Source organism: Pan troglodytes, chromosome 2, assembly GCF_028858775.2.
Source record: "Pan troglodytes isolate AG18354 chromosome 2, NHGRI_mPanTro3-v2.0_pri, whole genome shotgun sequence".
In the NCBI taxonomy this organism is placed as follows: domain Eukaryota; kingdom Metazoa; phylum Chordata; class Mammalia; order Primates; family Hominidae; genus Pan; species Pan troglodytes.
In genome coordinates, this window is record NC_086015.1 from 142,555,436 (window position 1) to 142,580,911 (window position 25,476).

The 25,476-nt window shown below is 39.3% G+C and overlaps 2 protein-coding genes across 4 annotated transcripts in view; one reads left to right on the top strand and one right to left on the bottom strand.

Moving 5' to 3' along the window:
* Positions 1 to 1,082: 1,082 nt before the first annotated feature.
* MRPS22 (mitochondrial ribosomal protein S22) lies at positions 1,083 to 14,156 on the top strand. Of its 2 annotated transcripts, none has more exons than XM_016942051.4 (8): positions 1,083 to 1,289; positions 3,969 to 4,135; positions 5,253 to 5,417; positions 7,273 to 7,416; positions 8,073 to 8,156; positions 9,741 to 9,886; positions 12,795 to 12,903; positions 14,029 to 14,156. In XM_016942051.4, exons 1-8 carry the CDS (start codon positions 1,118 to 1,120, stop codon positions 14,122 to 14,124), a joined length of 1,083 nt encoding a protein of 360 aa, XP_016797540.1. In that variant the 5' UTR covers positions 1,083 to 1,117; the 3' UTR covers positions 14,125 to 14,156. The 2 variants fall into 2 exon arrangements, with proteins under 2 accessions (XP_016797540.1, XP_016797541.1); XM_016942052.3 differs by having other exon boundaries at positions 1,086 to 1,289; positions 3,972 to 4,135.
* A 542-nt stretch (positions 14,157 to 14,698) lies between these two features.
* COPB2 (COPI coat complex subunit beta 2) overlaps positions 14,699 to 25,476 on the bottom strand; it is a 31,985-nt gene continuing 21,207 nt past the window's right edge. Inside the window, exons 13-22 of one of the 2 annotated variants that reach the window (XM_016939945.4) lie at positions 25,294 to 25,437; positions 24,161 to 24,291; positions 23,714 to 23,921; positions 19,528 to 19,638; positions 18,195 to 18,409; positions 16,387 to 16,479; positions 16,115 to 16,295; positions 15,861 to 15,929; positions 15,315 to 15,386; positions 14,699 to 15,070 (exon numbers count right to left, since the gene is read on the bottom strand). In XM_016939945.4, coding sequence (XP_016795434.1) covers positions 14,975 to 15,070; positions 15,315 to 15,386; positions 15,861 to 15,929; positions 16,115 to 16,295; positions 16,387 to 16,479; positions 18,195 to 18,409; positions 19,528 to 19,638; positions 23,714 to 23,921; positions 24,161 to 24,291; positions 25,294 to 25,437 — 1,320 coding nt within the window. In that variant the 3' untranslated portion in view covers positions 14,699 to 14,974. 2 annotated transcript variants of the gene reach the window in all.

The following is a 25,476-nucleotide window of genomic DNA, read 5'->3' on the forward strand; positions in this document are numbered from 1 at the left end:
GGAAAATAGGTGAGGCTGGAAGGTGAGTCTATTCATCCAGCTAAGTCAAACAAGAGTTTACTAACAGCCTGTTTTGCCAGGCCTTGGGATAAGTGCTTAGCACAGGCACCAATCTATAGTCTAGAGAAGGATAAGACCTGCACATCCTGGATAGTTGGAAAAAATGTAAAGAATCATTTAATCATTCATTCATTTATTCAACAAAAGTTTGCTGTGCACGTAGATGTACTAGGCTAGGTGATATTGCAATAAAATATGTAGAGTCACTGTCTTCATGGGGTGAGAAACAGAAATAAGCAGATAAAGAGCAAAATAACAGATTATAAAATGGGCTATAAAGGAAAGGAATAAGTGTTGAGACAGAGAATCAGGTGTATGAATTGGCAGTGGCAGTGGTGGTGGTGGTAATCAGGGCTTGGAGTCAGGAGTTAGATTTAGGGTGCATGTGAGCAGTATGGATGGAGAAATTTAAGAAGTAGTTGGATTTAAACCTGAGGATGGGGGAGAAGGTTTGGGCAGGAAGTGGAATACATAAATTATGTATTTATTTGAGACAGAGTCTCACTCTGTCACCCAGGCTAGAGTGTTTGTTTGTTTGTTTATTTGAGATGGAGTCTTGCTTTGTTGCTCAGGCTGGAGTGCAATGGCACGATCTTGGCTCAATGCAACCTTTGCCTCCTGGGTTCAAGCGATTCTCCTGGTACAGGCGCCCGCCACCATGCTTGGCTAATTTTTATATTTTTAGTAGAGACGGGGGTTTCACCATGTTGGCCAGGCTGATCTCGAACTCCTGACCCCAGGTGATCCGCCCGCCTTGGCCTCCCAAACTGCTGGGATTACAGGCGCCTGGCCGGAAATTTGTTATTTAGAACGATGGAAACGGGTAGGAAAAAGAGCATATAGGGAAAAAGGTGTAAGTTTTAACTTTATGCATAGGGAAGGACATAAACACCGTCTACTTGTGAATAAGTAGTTTAGAAGAAACAATCTATGAGGGCCCGGAAGACTTCCGGCCCTTTCCGTCTTTAACTAGACTACATTTCCCAGAGTGCTGCAAGAACTGGGCGTGACTCGGAAATCCCTCCCAACCACTTCCGGCGCAAGTGGCCTCTGAATCATGGCGCCCCTCAGAACAACTGTATTGCTGTGGAGCCTCTTGAGGAGTTCTCCGGGCGTGGAACGGGTCCGTTTCCGGGCTCGAATCCAGCCCTGGCACAGTGGCCTGCTCCAACCGCTACCTTGCTCTTTCGAGATGGGGCTGCCACGCCGCCGGTTCAGCTCCGAGGCCGGTAAGTGACCTTCCGGACTTTCGCTGGGGCGTTCTTCTGGGAGACGTAGATCCTGTTTCTGGCAGGCGAAAACCACGCGATAGCCCCCGCGACACGTATCCTAGCGCTTCCTCAGATTCAGCTGTCTTCCTTCTGTACCTGTAGAGTTTGTCATCACCTGCATATCTGTTCATTCGTTCACTCACTCAGCTACAGTGCCTGAGTTCCGCTCCTTGCAGAGCACTGTGCTAAGCTCTGTAGGATATAGCAAACTAAGACTGACACAGAAATTTCCCTGTGGGAACTCATGTCCATGGGGAATTGGCAGTGCAGTGTGACCTGGGTTGTTATAGGGGACGCACACGGGAGAGGCACTCAAACTGGATTGGAAGGTCAGGGAAGGGTTCCTGGCAAATATGACTAAAGCTGAGATCTGGTTAGCCATGCTAAGGAGAAAGCAAGAAGCTTCTCAAGCATAGGGACAGTAGCAGATGTCCAGAAATGAGACTGAGCACAGATATTTGGGAACCCATTTTGGAGATAGGATTGATAAGGCTTGATTAAGGCTTTGGGTATGAGTTTAAAGGGACAAATTAAGATTGTTTCTTAAGTTTCTGACTGGAATAGAGGGTTGACCCATTTACACCAAGATGAAGAAGATTAATTAATTGTTGGAACCGTTATTTTGGGGGCGGGGGTAGTGCAGGAGTAGATGAGATCAGGAGATGGGAAAGGAGGCGGAATTAAACCTATTTGGGACACATTAAATTTGAGGTGACTGCAAGAGTCAACTGTTCAGTATGCAGTTAAATATAAAGTGAGGAACATCGGAGTAAAAATGGTAACTAAAGGTGAGTGAATGGGTGAGACTGAGGAGAGAGTAGTGCTGAGCACTTGCTGTGTGCTGGATACCCTGAGGAACCCTGGGTGCCAGAGATGAATATAAGACAAGGTCTGGTCTTCATAGAGCACATCACTTAGTGACAGACATAGTGTAAGTAAGCAGACCACCTTAACTTTTTTTCTAAATGAGGTTGGAAGCCATTCGTGAATTTTAAGCTTGGGAGTAATCTTGATTACATTTTAAAGAGATTACTCTGGTTGCTCGGTGGAGAATGATCTGTAGTGGGGCCAGAATGGAGAAAGGGAGGCTGATGCAAGAGATGAGGATAGCCTTGACTAGAGTAGTGGCAGTGGGAAATGGAGGATTAAAATGAGATTTATGAAGGCAAACAATCAGTATGTTCTCTGCCAGTGGTGTTTTTTTTTTTTTTTCTTTTTTTTTTTTGGTAAAATTGGGATAATCTTCGTGTTTACCTCATGGGTTGTTGTGAGTATTAAATAGGCTGAATGTGTAAAGTACTTAGCTCAGTCAGTATTGGCATGTAGTAAATAGCTAATAAATGGTAGCTCTTATAATTACTGTTATTATTACTACAGCTATTTGATTACTGTTGTTGTTATTACTACTGCTATTGGCTAGATCTGGAGGATCAGGGAGAATTTAGGAATGGCTGTAAGATTTCTGGCCTGTATGGCCTACTGGATGATGCTGAGATAGGGAACAGAAAATGCAGGTTTGAGACAAGGGAAGGTGGATGGGTTCTGACTTGGCAGTATTCAAGTACATGAGAGAGGTTGAGTAATTGGATGAAAGGTGATCTTGGCAGGAGATTCAGATTTTAGAGTTTCTGGCATATAAAGGTAATTGAAGTCATGGCAGGATAGGAGAAATCATCGAGTAAGAATCTGAGAAGGGAGAAAAGGACATCGTTCAGAATCTGTAGGGATACCAACATTTATAGGAGAAGAAGAGGTGACTAGGAACAAATGGCTTTTTCTTTCTTTTTTGCTAATGGAAATGGAAGTAGAAGTTAGGCAAAGCAATAAGCAAACTGCATCAGGCTGAGCTAAGATTTGATTCTCTGCTTATGTCAAAGGCTCTTCCATGATAACACACGGCCTCTTCAGTATCATGTCCAGTGAACCAAGCCTCTTTCCTAGCTGCAATCTCTTAGCCTAGACTTTCCCTCCCTTTTTTCTCTGCTGTGATGAGGCTCTTGGGACGCTTTCTTTGACCCTGTCATGCCCATCCCTAGTCCAGGCTATGCTTAGTTTCTTCCTCTGCAATCACCCAAGCCCCGTACCTCTCCTGTATACCATACCTCTCACATTATGTCTCCCCACACCTCCCACTTATACCGAGGAGCGCTATGATAAATTGGAAACCATCTAGGATCCAGAACCAGACAAACCTTGGTTTAAATTTTGACTCTATCACTTAATAGCTAGTTGTCTTTGGATAGGCTTCAGCATCCTCATTTATAAAATTGGGTTTATCAGTACCTATTTTGTGAGTGGTTATAAGCATTCCTGAAAATGTGTGTTATACCTGCCATGTAGGAGACAACTCTGTAAGTGGCAGCAACCATTACAGTTATTACATTAATTACTTTATTACTGTTACTTCCTCTAGTAGTCTGTCCTTTTGGCAGAGACCGAGCCTATCTCCTCATCATAATGAATGCTCAGTAAATCTTAAATGAAGAAATGAATGAATGCATCTCATAGGTATTAGCATTTTGCAGTGCCAAGGTAGACATTGTGCTAATGCTTTTTATTGTTAACTGACTTTTCTATATAGAGGTCTTGTTAGCTTGTCATTTTTGTCAGCTTCTTATTTACTAAAGTCCATTTTAGCAGAATCTGGTAGCCCAGAGACCAAGAAACCTACATTTATGGATGAGGAAGTTCAAAGCATACTCACGAAAATGACAGGCTTGAACTTGCAGAAGACTTTTAAGCCAGCTATACAAGAACTGAAGCCACCAACCTATAAGCTAATGACTCAGGCACAGTTGGAAGAGGTACGTGAATGCAGGAATATTGTTAGAATACCTTTCTTTAAGGGTTTAAACACATTTCTAGAGGCCCCTCCAGATGCTTATAGCTATTCTTCCATAGGCACTAGTGAAAGGTAATACCAGGCATAGAACTGAGAAAAGAAATGTGAGTAGGCTGCCAGAGAGGGGCAGGGAGCATGGCTGGAATTGAGCAGACTAGGGCATATGGATCAGGTCTGGGTGTTCAGAGAGTATCCTCTCTCCTCTCAAGGCAGCCTGAGCACCCCTCCTTTTTTCTGCCTGCTCCAGCTTCCTTCCTGGAGAAACATCTACTGTGATCTGCCTTGGGGCTGAAGCTTTGGGGAGATTGTGAGATCCTGCATGGAAACAGCATGTTTTCCAGGCACCAGTGTCCTCCTCAGTACCATGGGTACTGAGTGCTGCGTGGAAAACACTTTGATGTATGAATACGTAAAGCATTAATACTCGTCTTTCTGATTCAAAAGTAATTTATAGTCAGCAAAATATATATATCTCTCTCCAGTGGTAGATTACATGAACAGTAAAAGTCCCTCTTTTCACCTCCTAGAGGTAACTGCTTTTAACAGTATGGCATGAAGCAATGTAGTCAATGGTTAAGAGAATGGGCTTTGAAGTTGGGTTGTCTAGGTTCAAATACCAGTGTTGCAATTTTCTAGCAATTTACTTAACATCTGTATGCCTCTGTTTTTTCTTCTGTAAAATGGAGATGATAACAATTGCACCTAACTCATAGGGTAATTGAGGCCATTAAATCAGCCAAATACATTTAGACTATTTGAACACTATCTGGCACATAGTAAGCACCCCAAAACTGCATTCTTTTATTCTGTTTCAAGCAGCATTTTTAGCCTGGCTTTGTCTCAGAGCATGCCTTTGTGGTTTTGATAATGGTTGAGTCTATAGCTGGTGGTCTCAGCCACATCGCAGAGGCAAAGGCCAGGGCTCACAAGTCCAGGTTTGGCTTTTTACTCACTGATTTGTGGCTACACCTTCTTTTCTTTGCAGGTTTTTGCATTTTTTATTAGTATCTGCTTTTGTCAGATGATCCTTATATTATGTAACCTTGTGGCTTTCCTTAATAAATATTTTCTTTCATTAGGCTACAAGACAGGCAGTTGAGGCAGCTAAAGTACGATTAAAAATGCCACCAGTTCTGGAAGAGCGAGTACCAATAAATGATGTGTTAGCTGAAGATAAGATTTTGGAAGGAACAGAAACAACCAAATATGTGTTTACTGATATATCATATAGCATACCACACCGGGTGAGTATATGTCTAATTGCAAAATGATCTTTCTTTGAAATACCATGTGGAGAAGGGCTTGAGAGATGATGTGACCTGGCTGTCTCTGATGCATCCAAACCAGATTTCCTCTGACTGGGTGAGACCCTTCTGGAAGATATACTATATGAGGGATGAGAAATGCAGACCAGCCCCACATCATGATGTTACCATTTCTCAGCAGATAATAGGCACAGTATTTTCCAGATTCCAGATGTGCTGAGGCAGAACAAGGGGTACACAGATACAGGCAGAAACCCATCCCAAACCACAAATGGACAAAAATCTACAAGGCAATGGAAGCAGGAGACTCTTTTTGCCTAAGTTAGATGGATTTCTTTAGCTGAAGCTTTTTGAGAAGATAGAATGTTTCTGTCTTATAAATTCCTTGATGATGCCAAGAAACTCAGACATCATAAAGGATTTTCGCTTTCCAGAATTTTCAGTAAGAATGACAGATGTTTCTCAGATAATTTTCAGGCATCACCACTTCTTCTGTTGTGATTGTTATTCTCTGGCTCCTCTTTACTTGATTGCAAATTTAAAAGAACACTGTGGCATTTTAGAAATACGTAAGCTTTGTATTTGAGCCTTTGCAAGTAAAGAATAAAAAGAGAATAGTTTACAATTCAGCCCACAGAATACATTAGAACACTATAGAATGCTGAGTTTGGGAGAAGGTTCACTCCATATTAATCTTTTATTATACATGATTATGGTTAGAAAACGATTTGAGCTATGTTCAACACCAGCCATCTGTATATTTGACATAATGAACATGAGTCACAGAGTTTCAATTTTAATTACAGTTTTTGTTTTGTGATGCTTTAATATATGTTTGCAGTGCTATGCAGGTTGGTTGGGAAGCATTTTATAACTTGAAAAGGAGAAAGGAACTTGGAATTCAGGTTTCTCAAATTACCAAAATCCTTCTGAGGAAAAATTGTATTATGTTGGCATGTGCTTTTTTTTTTTTCGATTGGCAGTGTTGATGGAAGTTTTAACTATGTTATCTTCAGAACACATTTAGAGACTCCTACACCTCTGAAAAGTTGAGAGTCAGTACTGTTTGGTTAATTTATACATTAATCAGGTGTGTATCAATTATCAGCAATGTGCAAAGCTCCATGTATGCCACTCCTGGTATTGCAAAAAATTATAATCCACATTTCCTGCCCTTTTCCAGTTATATAACAATATCTGAGGGATGCCAAAAATCTTGTCCGGGGTAAATTTCCAGTTGAATGGTATAAAAAGTAGGTAGAATTTAGAGGAGGAAGTGATCCCATGGCCTGGGAGTTGGCAGTTGGAAGATCGAAGTGACCAGAGACAGTTGGACCAGACAGCCTCTCAGACATGTTTATGTCTAATGCCAATATGAGAAATCATAAAAGTGTAGAAGTAAGACTCCTCATTCTTGGGTTTGTTCCTTTTATCCCAAGGACTTTAAACATAGATCATAAAGTAGTAAAATCTGTTTAGATGAGACTTTGGGATAGAGAAATGAAAGTTTGGAAAGGTCATAGCACTTCTTTCCTCTAAAATGGATATAGATGAATCTCAGCTTTTTTCGTATCGAACTCACGTTAGCACCATAGTTGGTACTTACTGAATACTTTCATTTTAGATTTCTGATTGTCAGATGCACAGCAGTGATTAGTGAAGGAAATATCAAACCTTGCCAAGTCTTTGAGGTTTAAAATTATCATTGATCTCATATGCATGATTGCATTTTATATTGTTGATTGCAAATTATTCTTATAATGGCCTTAGTGGGACACAGGAACTAAAAATACGTACTCACAAACGCATCCTTGATTATGTTTTTCTATTTTAGGAGCGTTTTATTGTCGTCAGAGAACCAAGTGGCACACTACGCAAAGCCTCTTGGGAAGAACGGGACCGAATGATACAAGTTTATTTCCCAAAAGAAGGTCGTAAAATTTTGACACCAATAATTTTCAAGGAAGAAAATCTTAGGGTAAGGTGACTTAGGTTTTATGTTTTAGAGCCAGTGGTGATGATTTATTTTTAGAACCAGTTGGCTTTGTGCCTTGATCCAGATAAACATTTCTAATGATAACTTGACTTTTTTTTTTTTTGAAATGGAGTTTCGCTCCTTTTGCCCAGGCTGAAGTGCAGTGGCGGGATCTCAGCTCACTGCAACCTCCACCTTCTGGTTTCAAGTGATTCTTCTGCCTCAGCCTCATGAGTAGCTGGGATTACAGGCGCCCGCCACCACGCTTGGCTAATTTTTGTATTTTTAGTAGAGACGGGGTTTCACCATGTTGGCCAGGCTGGTCTTGAACTCCTGACCTCGGGATTCGCACCCCCCCACCCCCACAATCCGACTCCCAAAGTGCTGGGATTACAGGCGTGAGCCACCACGCCTGGCCGACTTCTTTTTTAATAGAATCCTCCTTACCACCCAAGATGGGTTGTACTAGGGTTCTCTCATAATTGGCTTAGCTGGAATTTGAATCTAGGTGTGACAATTACAAAGCCTGTGTTATTTCTTTATGCTTCTTGAGGAGCACAGAGTGGCCAGTTTGTGGGTGGGCAGGCCTGTCATGACATCAGGACTGGTGCTGAACTTGAGTGTTCTCATGTGATGCTAACTCTGCTGTGTGGTTTTAGACTATGTATAGCCAGGACAGGCATGTTGATGTCCTCAATCTCTGCTTTGCCCAGTTTGAGCCAGATTCCACAGAGTATATCAAGGTGAGTATATTTTAGTTTCTAAAATATAGGCTTAAGTATGGTTATGAGTAAGATTTTTAATCTAGCTCAATGAATTTCGTTGTAAGTTTTGATACAGGGGAAAGGGAAGAGAAATACCTGAAAATCTATTGAGTACAGATGTGTGTGAGATATATATTTTATAATCACAACAACCCTTGATTAAAGATGAGGGAATTTAAGCTTGTAGAGTTAAGTAGCTTGCTGAAAGTTGCAGAGCTACTAAGTGGTAGGGTTAGGACCCAAGTTTGATGACAAAGCCTATTCTCTTTTCAGTTTACCATATAGGAATCAAATTATTTACTAAAATTTTGCCGAAGTAGAGTGTGTTTGTCTTACAGCTCAGTAAGTATTCATTAGTACCTTCTATGTGTAAGGTATTATCTTGGGTAGTATAGGTGATGCCACCAACTAGGATAGAGTATGCTGTGCCAAAGCCAGCAGTCCGGATATGGCTGTGGGGAAAGGTGCTAGTAAGTATACAAATAATTATCTCCTCAGGCCTAAAATGCTAGACACTAAGAGAAGATTACAAATTCTTTGAAGAAAGCCTTCATAGGGGTGTTAAGGAGGGTTCTAGAAGTGCAGGAAATGTTGTGGCAGGTGGAGCTGGGTGAGGTGTTTCAGGTAGAGAGAACACTAAGCAACAGGCAGGAAAAAAGGAGGCTTGAGAAACGGCCAGTGATCTGGTTTGCTTATATATGCCATGTATATGTAGGGGAGTGATTAAAGATTAAGTTAGGAAGGTGGATGTAGCCACATCATAGGTGACCTCAGATGCTAGGCTGAGGAATCTGGAATTCAGTCAGCAGACCTTTGAAAGCCTTTTGAACAGAGGAATGCCCCCATCAGAACCTTCATTCAGGAAGATCAATCTGGAAGGAGGACTGAAGGGCTTTTAGTTAATAAGATGGAATGGGCTAGCTGGTAGAATAGGGTAGTTGATGGGGGGAGGGATAGGAGAAAGGGAGAGTAGTGAAAAAATACTTGATTTCTTTTCTCCCATAGTGACCAAGAAGTGGGTGCTACATTATTTCCAGTGGTCTCTATATGCATAGTCGGTGCTTAATAAATTGTAGTTGGCCTGCCAAAAAGTACTTAATATGGCTATAAATGTTTGGTATTTTGCTTCAGGCTGCCACATACTTCTACAGTGGAGAAGGCACAGACTTGCTGTCATTTAGGCAAATTCTTCTCTTTTTATTTTTTTAAAGACAGGGTCTTATTCTGTGGCCTACCATGCCCAGCTAATTTTTAAAAAAATTTTCCTAGAGATGAGGACTGCTCAAGCAGTCCTCCCACCTCAGCTTCCCAAAGTGTTGGGATTATAGGCATGAGCCACTGTGCCTGGCCAAAATTCTTTCTTAATAGAATCCTCCTTCCCACCTAAGGTGGGTTGTACTAGGAATGGTTTAAATCATACCAATTGGTTAATGATATGGAGGCAACTGTAAGTAGACCTGGTTTTACTTGCTTGGGCAGCACTCATGCTAATCAGTGTACGTTGAATAATGCTGCATACTTCTTATTTTCATGTTTCTGAAGAGTTGCATTATATGTGGATAGGTTCATCACAAGACCTATGAAGATATAGATAAACGTGGAAAATATGACCTTTTACGTTCAACAAGATACTTTGGTGGAATGGTGTGGTATTTTGTAAATAATAAAAAGATTGATGGTTTGCTGATTGACCAGATTCAGAGAGATTTGTAAGTATGATCTTAGTAAGTGAAAGAATCATTCTTATTGCTCTAACAGTTCATCTGTATTTAAGCTATGGTATTTTTCCAGTGATAACAGTGTACTGTCTAGTGCTTGCTTACCTCAGTTTATGGATTTGTTCTTTTAGTATAACCTAGCTCTCCTAGTTTTTGCTTTTATATAAAGTGTAAGTAAGCCACTTACTTTCTCTTGAAAGAGTAAGTGGCTTTGGATCTGTACTGTAAACCCTCAATATTAACTTATCCTGAGCTCACCAATGCTCCTGGGTTGCTGAACTTTCCAGATACCGAAAGGGGGATTAAATAGGAAATGTAAAGAAGTAGAAATAAGCTCTGTGGTTGTTTTCTGGTAGAACTATTTCTAGGGCTTTTCAGTAAACACCATCCTTTAACTTATGAAAATACTTTTGATATCCCTTGCTTTTGCAAGATTTTTAAGGCATGAAAAAGTTAGCTTCTTTTCAGAGTAGCATGAAACAAAAAATACCTGTTGTATTTTAGCATCAAGCTGGTGTGCTCCCAGGCTTCTAGCTGGAAATAATACAACTTGTGATAAAACTGAAGAGAAAATAGTTTTTGAGCATCTTTCTATCAGTTGATTTAGGAAGGCCAAAATGACAAGGAAGCAGCATGGCTGTAGTAAGAAAGTCAACTTTCCACAAAAAGCCCTTGCTGGACTCAAGTCTGAACTACAAGACAGTTTTGAGATTACTGCCACCTTTAGACTGTTAGTTTTTGACTCGCAGAGTATCCTAACATGTAATACAAACCATATACACAAAGGTAAGGCATGTGGAACTGAAAGTTCCACAGAACTTATTTTCAGAATAAAATACAGCCCATACTTGGGAAAAGGGCATCATTTCTCATAGAAACAACATTCCTAATGATGATGATTTCCAGGCCAGCCCATTTCGCCAGCATATGTAGTGTAATAAAAATCAGAGGACAGAAATATACCTTCATACCCCATAATTGGGGGCTGGTGCTGATGGGGATGCTCAAGTGACTTGTCTTTATGTATATTATCTCCTATGAATGAATTTTCCACTTATAAAGTTTCTTGAGTTTAATCATTCTGAAATTGTTTTATTATTAAAACAGTATGTTCTTACAAAAAATTAGAGCAACGCAGAAATGTTTGAAAATTAAAGTTCTTTATTAGGATATATTAATGTATGATATTATAGTATTACTCATCACATGTAAGCTTTACATCTGAAGCAATTCATGCTTACTGGGAGGGAAGTTTGAGTACTTACTTAGCTTTTCCTGCTATTCCTAGGTAAAGGCCCTCCTGTGGTCATTCTGAACAGAAGAGTGAGCTTACTGCAAATCACAGGCTGGACAGTAGAGGGTGCATATCCTTACTGAATGGAGCTCAGAAAAGAATTAGGATTCTGCACACATTTATTCCAGACTCAGTTCCCACTGTTGGTTTTTATATTGAGATTATTTTAAAATCTTTTTGAAATATAATTTATTTGCTCTTTAAGTATGGGTGGGGTGTTAAGCTAAATTTAAATTGTTCTGTGAGGCACAGGCATTATACTTAAGCATGAACCTAATGAAGCCCTGAACATACCAACAGGTAGCAATCCAGTTAAGCTCTTTATAAGGCCACATGCCTAAGCTCCAAAGGGAATCTTAATTTTTTATTGGGGAGACATTTCGTTACTACATTTAGTGGACTTTGTTAGATTATAACAAGCACAGTAGATTTGTGATGAACATTTTTTATTTTTTTCCCCCTGAAAAGCTTTACGATACAACAGCTCTGTTTTCCTGAGAGATGGCCTTTAGGGTAGATGAGCCTCAGTATAAGCCCAGAGCATTTCTCTAAGGCTACCAAGGCTTGAGGAATTCTGTACTTACTCCCACTGTCACCCTGCTCTTCATCCCCCAGCTCAGGTAAGGGGAACGCAGGGAAGGCTGAAGAGTGCTAGCTGCGGAAGCACTGAATTAGGGTGTCCTCAGCCCTCCATTCCCAACTGGAAGCCAGTAGTTCACTTAGTGTATATAGCAGAGCCTCAAAAGCACAAGCATTTTGAGTGTCATTTTTCTGTGCCCTCCAGCGATGAGATGGCAAATGGTGGGAAAGTGTCAGCTGTGTGAAAAGATAGTGATTGTTTGGTTTTGCTAGGACAGTTTTAATGTTGATAAAAATTGTTTATACATTTCTGAGAAGTACAGACCAGAAGAACTGAATTCTTGTTCTGTCTTCTTCATAGGTAGTTGTGTGATGCTGAAGTTAGACAGATTGCTGATGTAGAACCCGATTTTCCTTTTTGTCTGATGTGTGTGTATAATTTCAAATTTGCTTCACTAGGATGCTATTTTACTAATGCGTTCCTGTGAATAGTCTGGTGGCCTGAAAGTCTTTCCTTGGAATCTTAGGGGGCCTTTTGTAGAGGCATTTGTCTGTTAGCAAATGTCACTTAGAGGCAAGTGACTTTGAGATCCCTGTGACCACCACCCTCCTGCTTATGTGGGATGAAGCTGTGTTTCTGTCCTCTTGAGTTGGATTAGACTATTACATGCTGGTGAAGTAAGCTGGCCTGGAAATTATCTACCATTAGGAATGCTGTTTCTGTGAGAAATGGTGCTCTTTTTCCAAAAAGAATATAGCCACATTTGGAATATATTTACTTTCATAAATTAGACACTTCCTGCAGTGACTCCTGCCCTAGCTGCCTCATGGAGTTGGTGTGAGGCCTAAATTAGTCAATTTTCCTGAAAATGCTTTTGAAACTGTAAAACTGAAGGTCCTTCCCCAATCCCCCCAGCCTGAGGAAAGTCTGAAATATAATTTAGTTTGAAGTTGGCACACACTTTTATAGGACTGTGAATCAAATGAAGAAAACCCCTAGATAACATTAAACCCTTTCATTCTCAGAATCGATGATGCAACCAACTTGGTCCAGCTGTATCACCTGCTCCATCCAGAAGGCCAGTCGGCTCAAGGGGCCAAGGATCAGGCTGCTGAGGGAATAAATTTAATCAAGGTAAAGTTTTTTTTTCATATTGGTTGTTTTGTGGTGGTAATTGAGCTGGGAAAAATTCAGAATTGGGTCATAATTAATGGTAACTAAACAGATTTGTGAATATGGGACATCTGTGGTCTTGAAAACATCAGTATGATTTGTCCCCATATTTCTTCAGCCTGGACAATAGAAACAGACAGGGGAGGGGGGTAAAGTGCAGTAAAGTAGGTTGAGTGATGCGGTGCTAGCAGCTGGAGTCCAGAGAAGTTCGACAGTGCAGGGAGCAGCCCCTTTGTTCTTTGGAGCACTGGAAGGGCTGAGCTGCATCTGAGGTGTTCAAGCCACCAACAGGACAGGGTAGAGGACCAAGTAGCACATGTCCCCCAGAGCAGCTTCCTGTCTTTGTGTGGCCACATCACATCGGGGGAAATGGGCATGTGTCAAGAAGTGGAGAGTGTGATGCTTGTATATCATCAAGCCTTAGCTGTATTGTCATTTTGGAGCTGCATACCTCTCAAAACCATGGGCTTATATACATTCATCTGTAAGTGCTGAGAATTGAGATGATATTTTCAGGAAGGGAAGGGGGGGGAGGAGATTGTATAATTAATTTCATCTCTTCTAATGCTCAGAATATACGTGGTTTTGTGGAACTGGCTTCTATCCTAGTAATACTGTTTGCATGCTGCAAAGCTAAGGAAACAATGACCTGTGATGACATCCTAGGAAGAGTAGAGAGAAACTACAGTACTGATTTTCTTTATGAACCTGATAAAGCACAATGTTTTTGGAGAAAATATTCTTTAAAGTGAAAAGTTAGTTTGGTAACTCTTAGCCTCCAGATTTCTCTCTAACCTAATGGTTTTTGTTTTGATCTCGAAGGAAGTATTAATATTAATACAATGTCAGGGTCTTAATTGGATACTTCTGGTGTTTAGAATTAGTATTGCTTGAAATGTGTTGGGTATTGTTTTTCTGTCCATGTGTGTTTATTATTGTATAATCGGGGGAAAAACTGAAATTTGAAAGACCTTTTTAAGTAGGACTCTTTGCTACTACAGAAATGCTAATGATGTCTTAAAACTGAAAAACTTTATAAATAGCATATGTCCTGTTGTTTTAAAATTTTCTTTTTAATTTAAACAGGTCTATGCAAAAACAGAAGCACAGAAGGGAGCCTATATAGAACTAACACTGCAAACTTATCAAGAAGCACTCAGTCGCCATTCTGCAGCTTCCTAAAAATATTTTTAAAATACATTTATTTTACTAAATACTGACTACATTTCTCTGTTAATATTGAGCTAAACGTTAAAAAATGGCCAGATTAAAAGGTATCAATTTGTAGTTCTCCCTACAAAGCAAAAATTATTACCCTACTCACTTTTCGTAGGCTACAAGGATATTTGAGTGCCTGGTTATGAATTTCTCAAATCATGTTAGATGAGCGTACGGTTAAAAAGTCTGGTGTGTTTTTGTGTTACCAAATAGGGCAAATGTTAATTTAGACAGACCCCCCCAGCTTAATGAGGTCAGAGGAACAGAGGTTTCACATCCTGACTCCAGAAATGGGTAGCTGCTAGATAAAATCGGGGCAAGACCTGTGGAATGATGCAATGAGGTCAAGAAAAAGGGTTTAGAGAATTACAGCATGGATATTCAGCTCTAAGAAAAATGTGATTGACAACATTTGAAAATGCAGATTTAGTTATACAAAGAAAAGACAGTGGGGCTGATCCCTAGGCAAGGTGTAGTTTTGGCTCAGCCTTCTAAAACTAGAAGCCTATTTTCATTATTGAGAAAGGAAACAAGTACCTTCATTAATTAAAAAGGTTTTATGAGATATGGTCTAATAGTATGAAAAAAATCAAAGCCCATGTCTGTTTTAGTTAACAAGGAAAACACAGTGATTTAAATGCTGCACATAAACTCTTCTTAAGATGATGTGGGCATTGTGCTCCCAGTGGTCCACAGCATTTACATATAAAAATCTAAGAAGTTTCTCATAGTCCAAAGCACTGTGGTCAGGGTAGCAATCAATACCTATATATAATAATGATCTGTTTAGTTAGGTAAATGGAAAGCATTACAGTCAATCATCCAAAATATCTTCATCCAGATTGATATCTGTTGTGTCAATATCTTCTAATTCCAAATTATCCAAATCTACTTCTAGTTCGAGTAAACTCTGCAGACAAAAGGAAGAGGGTAATTAAGTTTTACAGTACTGTTAAAGGAAAGTTATCCGTGGGTTCATGATTCAAAGTGAGAACTAAGATTTTCTTAATAGTCAAAAAGAGCATCTTCCCATTTCAAAGCCCCTGCTCTGAAACTGATTATGTCACTTAAACCACAGAGGCCTATGTATCATCCAGATATTGATGGGGAGGAAGATGCGGTAGAGGGAGGTTTGAGTATGATGTCTGACCTACCTTTTCTTCTTTGTTGGCTGTGTGGGAGGCCACAATAACTGGAATAGGAGAAGCAGGTTTCCCATCAAGTTCCTGAAACCACAAGTGAAGATATGTATGAAGACAAGGGAATTTACTCGGGAATTTCAAGTTTTCCCCCAAGAAAAGGATGATCAGAATTAGGAAGTGGGAGATGATGTTTAAAGTGAACCATCTCAGCTGGGCGCAGTGGCTCACGCCTGTAATCCCAGCACTTTGGGAGGCTGAAGCGGGTGGATCATGAGGTCAGGAGATCGAGACCATCCTGGCTAATGCAGTGAAACCCTGTCTCTATTAAAAATACAAAAAAAATTAGCCGGGCCGGTGATGGGCACCTGTAATTACCCCAGCTACTCGGGAGGCTGAGGCAGGAGAATGGCGTGAACCCGGGAGGCAGAGCTTGCAGTGAGCCTAGATCGCGCCACTGTACTCCAGCCAGGGCAATGGAGCGAAACTCTGTCTCAAAAAAAAAAAAAAAAAAAAGTGAACCATCTCAGCCAAATTTATCACATGAAGTGCTCTACTGACCTGTTGAGCTGTAGATCTTGAGGGCTGAAAGTCTTTTGCCTCTTCCATGACATTTCTCTCTTCATTTGGCTATCAGAGAATAAAGCAATGATGAAATGAGATATTCTGAAATCATAATTTACCTATGAACTTGGCCTAAATCCCAGATATCAGCTCTTAATTTTAAAAGAAGATAGCAGTTCATAATCTGAAGTCCTGAATGTACTTCCACCCTGTAGTTACAACAAATGAAGCTTGACATCCTGGCCACTCACCGTGACAAGTGGGTATTGTTTGGCTGGCCACAGATCAGCATGTGTTTCCTTCACCCATTCTTCAACAACAAAGGCTTCTTTTAATCCAGGGAACAGGTTTTCATACTCTGTTGGGTCAGCAAGGGATTCTGCTGCTTTCTGATTGACTTTTGAGAGATTCTCTCTCCAGAGTTTCACTACCCTATTATAGACATCATGGAACCAAAGAGAGACTAAGTAAATGTGCTCTCTTTTTATTGGAAACATTTCTTCCTAAAATTAAAAGTCTGTACCTTGAAACCTGACTGGGTAAGTAAGTTCGGGCCAAGAAGGCAGCTTCTGGCAGCCGTCCAGTTCTAATTAAGAGCTCTAGGCAGGCATCAACCCTAAACATTAAAAAGGAGAGGTACTGTTACCAAGAATAAACACTATAATAATGGTACTTAACACAAAGTAAATTTAGTGTTACAAAGCCAAAAATCTCCCCAATCTTCACACATACATCTCATTTCTGTCACTTGTCTTTTAATGGTTGTTACATAATCAACACACTGCAAGGGTATCAGGGGTAAGACAGCTTTCCTGACTACTTTGAATCTACTTAACTTAATTATAATAATTCCTAAGAACCTAAAGGGGCTTTTCAAGAGGAGTTAAGGCAGGTTAGATTAGCAAATTTTAAAGGCATAAGGATATATGCCAGCAGAAATTCAGTTCCACAAGACAAATATCTAGGGCAGTGTCTCCAACATGGGAAGGGCCAGACAAGCCAGTAGTGCCCAGCAGAATACCAAAGTGTCTTATTTTTTCTTCTATTTTAATTTCATTTTTTTTCTGTGCAAGTTTTATGATGTGGACAATATGTTTCAGAATTCAGAATTTTTTGGATTTTCGAAAGGTGATACAGTATGTATACTATGTATTACCTCACATCCTCAGCATGAAAAAGCCACAAACATTAATACTGCAATAACTTACATAGGAATGTTAAATGCAATAAAAATGTACCAAGTTGGTATAAAAGCAACTAAAAATACTAAAGCAGTTCAGCTCAGGTCTTGCCATCAAAACAGTTATAACTGTTTTCAGAATATTTTTGGATTTTTGAATTATGGATAAGGAATAGGGTCTATTCTTACAGGTATATAAATTCATAAATACATTCACATACATACAATGGGGTGCACGTTCAAAGTTATATGGCGAAGTATGGGATTGTAAAAAAAAAAAAATCAGTACGTAGGGGAAGGTTAAAGAATACTTTCGGGCTGGGCGTGGTGGCTCACACCTATAATCCCAGCACTTTGGGAGGACGAGGCAGGCGGATCATTTGAGGTCAGGAGTTTGAGACCAGCCTGGCCAACATGGTGAGACCCCATCTCTATTAAAAACACAAGCCGGGTGTGGTGGCGCATGCCTGTAATCCCAGCTACTTGGGAGGCTAAGGCAGGAGAAGGGCTTGAACAAGGGAGACAGAGGCTGCAATTAGCCGAGATCATGCCACTGCACTCCAGCCTGGGCAACAGAGTGAGATTCCATCTCAAAAAAAAAAAAAAAAAGGAAAGAATACTTTTGTGTTTTATTTCATAATACTGCCAACTAATGTCCAAATGATTTGGTTTATGCTAACTCGGTTAGACTTACAAATATGAGACATCTTTATGCTTTATAGTGGGCTCAAATCTACAAGTAAGTGGCATACTTATCCCCTTTTGTTCTTGCCATAAATGGATCAAAATTATCCAATTTGGGTAAAATCACCTGCCCTTCAGGTACCTACTAGAGCAGCTCAATAGCCTCCTGCAATCATAAAATAAAATGCTTCCACCATTAACTGGCAGGGCTGTTGAAGGTGTTTAACACTTCTCCCACTTGAGCCTCCCTGAACAGCTCATTTAGCTCAAACATTTAGATCAGATGTGCTAAGGGCATCCCTTGCTGAAGGTGAGTGCCACCAAGGCAGCACTGTCCTGCTCTGACTGCCCAGTCTATTCAACACCATTTGGCCATTCATCAGTTCTCTCCAGGGTTCATTCTTCACTTCCCTCTCCAAAAACCATCCTCAGTGTAGAATTAATTAATCTTTTAAATTAATACTCACTTGCCCTGTAAAAAGTAGCTCATGAATGCCACATTATTTTTGCCATCTCTCTCCGCACCCTCTGCTAGCTTGTTCACCATATTAGCATTTCCAGAGGCAGTGGCCAAAAGCAGCAGGCCCCCATAATCCTGTGCATGATGCAGGCACTCCTGGGCTAGGCCAAACTGACATTTACTAATGGCAAGTTCAGCAAGTTGTTTCCACTTCTGTTCTGACTGTAAGAAAAGAGTTTCCAAGTTAAAATATCTTTAGAAATAAGCATTTACATTTCCAACATTATTCTGTTAACTGTGCAGACAATGTTTATAGAAAGAGCTGTGTTTGTTAAGTTGGCTCTATCCAAATAAGAATGGCATTGCAAAATGTACAATGAGGAAATGGAAATTATTCATGTATACAAAATGAATTTAAACACAATTTTAATGACGTGCAAATAATTATCATCAACCCATTATACTTTTATCTTATAATTACACAGGGAAAGTAAAACCATCTCACTGGAGTTTTAAGGCAATTAGACTGCAATTATTTTAACAAGTGATTTAATATCACTTTTTTGAAAGTGTACAAAACGTCTTTAAATATTTCACAATAATATTATGTCTCACTTGTAGCTTTTCAGAACTCAAAATGCTGCATGTTTAGATGATCTTAACGTAGCTAAAATTTATTTTGCACATCTGAAATTAATTTATCAGTAAATGCCAGTCTGAAACAACAATTGGGAGCCTCAATATACAAAGATCTATAAAAATATCATTACAAAAATGGTATTAACATTTCTCCCACTTGAGCCTCCCTGAACAGCCCATTTAGCTCAAACATTTAGACCAGATGTGCTAAGAGCATCTGCTGCTGAAGGTGAGTGCCACCAAGGCAGCACTGTCCTTCTCTGACTGCCTGCTCTATTCAACACCAAAAGATGAGGGGATTGGGCTGTCTTTCAAAACCCCTTTCAAAACCAACATATTTTTAGCTAGTTTCAGACACTGGCAAATAACTGCTATGTCTGTACACTTAGGCTTTCCAGACTAGTTTACATACTATTTTACATCTTTCCTTATCTTGCAAAACAGAGCTCACATAAGATATGAAAACAATTTTTCTTAAAACAAATTAGAGTGCTAAGAATATCTCCAATGTAATCAATTTAACTTATGCAAAGTTTAACATAATACATCTTTTAAAAAGATAAGAGAGAGACAATAACTTCAACAAAATGAGCCACTAATTTGCATTTGGGAAAACTTTAATAACAAAACATTACACCAAACACATAGAAGTACCTACTGACTTTTCCATCAGTTATGAAAAATCATGAATTAGTACATACCTCTGCTTCCACTGCTAACTGGTATGCAATTTTTAACTCTCCAAGCTGAAGAGCAAGCTCAAAACGATGCTCAGGATCTGTGGATACTGTAAGAGCTTGCTGCTTGAAGCCCTAAACAGATTTTTAAAAATTATATATATATGTTACTTATGCATACAAAAATGTATGTATGTTTTATATATATATATATATACACACACACATATACAGTGTACACACATTCACAGAGCAAATAATTTCCCTCTCAAACTAGAAACCCCACTATTTAATAAGAAGATGGAATAATTAAGGAGTCATTAAAGGAAGTGGTAAGAACAAACCTGGCAGATAAAATATTCAGTGACAGAATTCTTACTGTTTATTAGGATAATGGAAGCTGGCTAATGTTAAACTCAAGTAACCAGTAAAACTGGAAATGTAAATATAAACAGATATGTCAAAAAGAAAGGAATTTTGCAAAGTTGACTAAACAAGAATCATTTCAAAAGAAGAAAACTAGGCACAGCAGTGTAAACTTAGCTGTTGGTAATCTACTCAACTAGGCTGGGAAGTAGAGATCATCTAGTCCAACCCCTCATTTTGCAGATGAGACTATTAGCAGTAAATGGCCAAAGAAACGGGAGTCAAATATAAAACCTTCCAACTTTCTGTCATCTGTAGGTCATAGCAAACATTGTGTATTCAGGTCCAGTCACCAATTAGGTGTCATTACCTATTCCTTTATTGTTGGTCTCAAGTCCAGTTCCTCAGCAAGTATCCAAAAGACAGGAAATCTAAAATTTCCTTCCCATGCTCCATTAAAGCATTAAGAACAAGCTTTTAAACCAGGGGTCTCCCAAACAACCAGTCTGTGGCCTGTTAGGAATCAGGCCGCACAGCAGAGGGTGAGCAGTGGGTGGGTGAGTGAGTGAGCATTACCACCTAAACTCCGCCTGTAATGGCATTAGATTCTCATAGGAGCATGAACCCTATTGTGAACTGTGCATGTGATGGATCTAGGTTCCGTGCTCTTTATGAGACTCTTAATGCCTGACGATCTGAGGTGGAACAGTTTCATCCTGAAATGTACCCCCTTCCCATCAGTGGAAAAATTGTCTATCTGCCACGAAACTGGTCCCTGGTGCCAAAAAGGTTGGGGACCACTGTTTTAAATCAACTATTGTAATTATTAAATTAGCTTCTCCTTCAAGACAAACACTACTGATGGGGTCATTTTTAGCTCTAGGGATATAATGTGTTACACAAAAAGCTCAGGGATAGTTTACCTCTTCACCAGACTGAGGGAGAATGCTCATTTATGGGATAGTCAAGATTGAGAAGCTGGACAGCTTTAGGGTTCTGTCTGGCTATATCTTCAGGATGGCTTTATCATCAAGTTTGAAATGTTTTAACTTCTCAGCTTATACAGGCTGCCAACCCGCCCCGATCCATCCATGAATACGATGTAAATAAGGCATTCTAAATAACCGGAGTTACTTTTTTTCCACTAGCATTGATATAGATAACATAAAACCCAAGAGTGGAGGATGGAAGATCTCTGGAACTAGTCAGATACAGCCAAGGGCAAAACACATGAAATGAGGCGGACTAAATATATATACTTTTGTTTTCTGCTAATTCCCTACTACTAATAAAATCACACTAAAAGGATTTTTTTTTAAAAGGCATAAGCTCCCAACGACACACAGAAAGGGAGAGGAAACAGTAACAAAAGTTTGGAAGCTGGAAAGCTGGTGGAGGAATATAAACATTTTGTTAAAACAGTAGAGAAAACAGATCCTAAATCAGGAGTGAGAACAGCATAGAAACAATGTGATTTACACCCAGTGTGTCTCATGAATGGTAGGGCTAAAAACAAACAAACTGCCCTAAAAGCATTTAGAAACTCTAGATCCGCTCCCCTCTCCCACCTCCCCTCTCTCACCTCCCCTCTCCCACCTCGTGACAAAGAAGACAGGTTTATTCTTTGGAGAGGGCAAACTAAAGAGTCTCCAGACCAGGAGATTCCAAGCACACTTGGAGGAAAAAGTATAGAGTATCAAAGGAAGACAGGAGATTATGAAAATGGATACACAGACTCAATGAAATATTAAATACTGAGACTCCAAGGTATCTTCTACTGAGACCCCAGAATGATGGTGACTGGGGAGCTTTTCAGTAAAATCTACTGAGCCCAAGGGAAAAGACTTAAAAATACTAAAATGTCAACTCCATGAAGGCTACATGTCAGCAGGAACAGTGCCTAGCACATTGTTAAGTGCTTGTTAAATTCATTACATAAATGGAAAGTCATCAAAAATTCATTGGCTAAAGATACTGACATTGAGACTCCCTAATCAAATGGGCCAACCACACCAGATATTGTGAAATCCAAACCCAATATGCCCCACCCACAAATTCAGACCTTCTGATCTGTTTCTTGTACCTTCACTCTTAAATGAGGGCCCAAGGACCTCAGATACTTGAGGAAAATCACTAACAGCAAAGATGCCGATCAAAATGAAGCAATAAAAGGAACGTGAAGGAAGCATACCATATAGGGGGAAGAGAAAACTTCAAAATCTAAAAACAGAAATATATCATTCATATCTGTAAGAAAGATACGAGAAACTTTTATCTATAAACAATAAGATTTTAAAAGAGAATAGGAAAATCAGTGCAGGACATACAACATGAACAATTCCAGAAAGACAGAATACAGAAAACAAAGGAAGGATATCACCATAGAACGATTCATGAAAATCCTTCAGAAATGTAGGACATAAGTTTCCCATTAAAAAAGCTCATCTAATAACTGGCAGAATTAATGAAAACTGATTCCTACCAAGGCCTACCATGATTATAACATTTCAGTACAACAGAGACGACATTCAGAAAGTTTCCACAGAGAAAAACCAGGTCATGTACTAAGAATGAGGAATAAAAATGGCTTTAGACTTCAACAATAACTACAAGGCAATGGAACAATGCCTTCAAAATTCTGAGAGAAAATTACCTCCAACAATTATATACCAGTTAAATGGTTGAATATGTTTTAGGGTAGAACAATGGCACTTTCAGATATTCAAAGTCACAAAACAATTTATCTCCCATTAACAACCCTTTTCTCAGGAAATTGCTGAAGGGCATGTTCCCCTAAAATGAGGGAGCAAAGCAGGAAAGGAGATAGGGGTATAAGAAACAATGGATCCGACAGGACAGAAGCAAAGGAAGCCCCAACATGATGGTGAGGGGAAATCCATGATGAGAGCAGGAAAACCAGTGCAGTCTGAAGGAGACTAAGCAAACTGAAAGGAGATCTTCAGGAACTCTGGAGAACCAGCAAAGTCCAGGGAGAATTAACCACAGGTACATAGAAAATTAAGCAAAGGGGGGAAAAAGACAATTATAAACTCTAGGGAAAACAAACAATTGCAGGAAAGGAAAGCTAGATAATATGCTACATGGTTCACCTGTGAGCAGTGATTACATAGCCATAATAATGTAAACATTTGAGTAGTGATCAATCAAAATTAGAACTATTCTGAGAGATAAAGGATAGGAAAGTGGCATGTATGTGGTAGACGCAGGGGAATGAAAGAAGGCGAAATTCTCATCTTCTACAGAGGGGGAAGTCACAAGAAATGCCTAAAGCTAAGAAATGAAGAAACTGCTATACCTCAAGTTATTTAGAGATATGGAAATAAATACCAAAAGAATTAGATAAAATAATTACCTCTAGGGAGTAGGAAGCAAAAAGGAGGGAGGGCTGACTTTTTTCTTAAGCTTTGCAAAACTTACTTTATGCTTTGCACATATGTAACTTTGCTTAAAAAACACTACATAAGAAAAAGTCATGTCATGGTACATTTTATATGTATTTTAATCATATTTTTTTAAAAAGCAGATGGGATAAAGCTAAAAATGCAGTGTAGAAATGAAAATATCAGGAGACTGGAAAAGAGGTGCACAGAAAAGTAAGACTGAAAATCACCTCCAACATTTAAAGGGGGCACTGAGAAAGGAGAAGGAAGAGTGTAAGAAGGGTGTATCATGTGCTGTAATAAGTGCCTTAAACTCACAGGAGAAATTCTATTGCCACAGGAAATCAGTTGGCAATTAAGAAATAAAGTTTTTCAACTCCATACTAATTTGCTTTCAAATTGCAAGTTTTAAAAAACAAAAAGAAAAAAACAAAACCTCTTACCTGCTTTTCCAAAAAGTGTGCAACTCTGGTCCTCTGTTCTTTTGGAATGGTAGGAAGGACCTTATCAGCCATGCTGAAGTCCCTCCGCATGACAGCTGTCTGGTATTCCAGGACTGAAACCAGCAGGGAATAGCTAACGATGTTCAATTCTTTATCCCCCAGATAAAGCCTGTTGTCTTTAGGAATGTAGCCTAGGAGATACATCGTCCTATAAAAGAAACAGAAACCAAGTTAGAAATTCAAATCTGCAATTACACAAACACACACCCCGCCAATCTCCCTCTTGCTCAAAACCTTCCCATTTGATTGACACAATTTTGGTTAACAACAGGCAACCTACTAAAACTATAACACTGAAAAATCAGCCTATCATTGCTACAAGCCAGCAACAGATTTTTCTAAACACACTTTAAAATTTAGGACAAATGCAAAATGATACTCAGGTACCTGTCCAAGTGGGCAATGGTGACTATTTCTCCTCCAACATAATAATTTAATCTGTTCACAGAACTTGTGTAAATGAAGCAATCGCCTACCCAAAGCCCTGTTTTCACAATTTCCTGAATCTCACCAAGAACCTACAGAAAGAAAAATAAAGATAATTACTTTATCCAACATCAGAAATCTCTCAATAAAAAGCTGAATATATCTGAGGGTGATATGGTAGAATAAGGAATGCAAAGTAAAATCCTTCCTATTTCTAGAAAAAAAAAATTTTCCTTGGAATTTTTTTTTTTTTTTTTTTTGAGATGAAGTCTCTGTTGCCCAGGCTGTAGTACAGTGGTGTAACCTCTGCTCACTGCCAACTTCTACCTCCCGGATTCAAGTGATTCTCCTGCCTCAGCCTCCCAAGTATCTGGGATTACAGGCGCCCGCCACCATGCCTGGCTAATTCTTATGTTTTTTGTAGAGACAGGGTTTCACCATGCTGGCCAGGCTGGTCTTAGACTCCTGACCTCAAGTGATCTGCCCACCTCGGCCTCCCAAAGTGCTGGGATTATAGGTGTGAGCCACTGCGCCCCGCTGGAATTTCTTTCTTCATTTAAGAACAGATTCCTACTCAATATAACCCTTAGGCTCAAAACAGAAAAAAAACAAAAAAAACACAGAACAGATTCCTAGATTAGTATTTGTAATGTGAAATCTCATTGTTGGGTCAAAATCATGATATAAAAGAATACTGATCTAAACTTAGACCCTTCATAACATGACAATGAAATATTAAGTATTTCACAAAATCTAGGACATCTGCATAATAAATGATTTACCATTTGGGAGCTCATTTAAATCACTGACTAAATAGTCTTAGGACCAAAACAACTATAATTTCTTTACTGAAAGATATCAAAGTAAGTCTAAAGAATTCTTAAAATCAAAGTACACATTTCTTTTAAACATATTTATTTTAAATTTTGATCTATGAGTTACGATTTTAATTTTTCACATTTCACCAGAAATCCTTAAATGCTGTCTCCCTACACCTAATTTATAACGAAATGTTAAAATCAGTAAAGTCTGTTGTAAGAATATAAATCATTTGAAAACAAAGCTAAAAGCGAAAGTTGTGCTGATGCAATTACCTCAAAGGCATCTTCAATGCCATCTTCCGTAACTCCCTCATGTGTTTCCTGTGCAGCCAAGACTTTTTCTGACAGATACTTAAGGATAAAAAATGATTCCTCAGTAGCAATACAGACTAGCTCTCCAGAGTCAGACCAGAAAATCTGCAACACAACAAAATCATAGACAACAGATTTGGATTT

What these genes read in the sequence shown, in the direction of transcription:
- MRPS22 (XM_016942051.4), top strand. Translation starts at nt 1,118, where the DNA reads ATGGCGCCCCTCAGAACAACTGTATTGCTGTGGAGCCTCTTGAGGAGT. An exon ending in CTCAGGCACAGTTGGAAGAG is followed by an intron (nt 4,136 to 5,252) that starts GTACGTGAATGC and finishes TTCTTTCATTAG; the next exon opens with GCTACAAGACAGGCAGTTGA. An exon ending in AGGGAATAAATTTAATCAAG is followed by an intron (nt 12,904 to 14,028) that starts GTAAAGTTTTTT and finishes TAATTTAAACAG; the next exon opens with GTCTATGCAAAAACAGAAGC.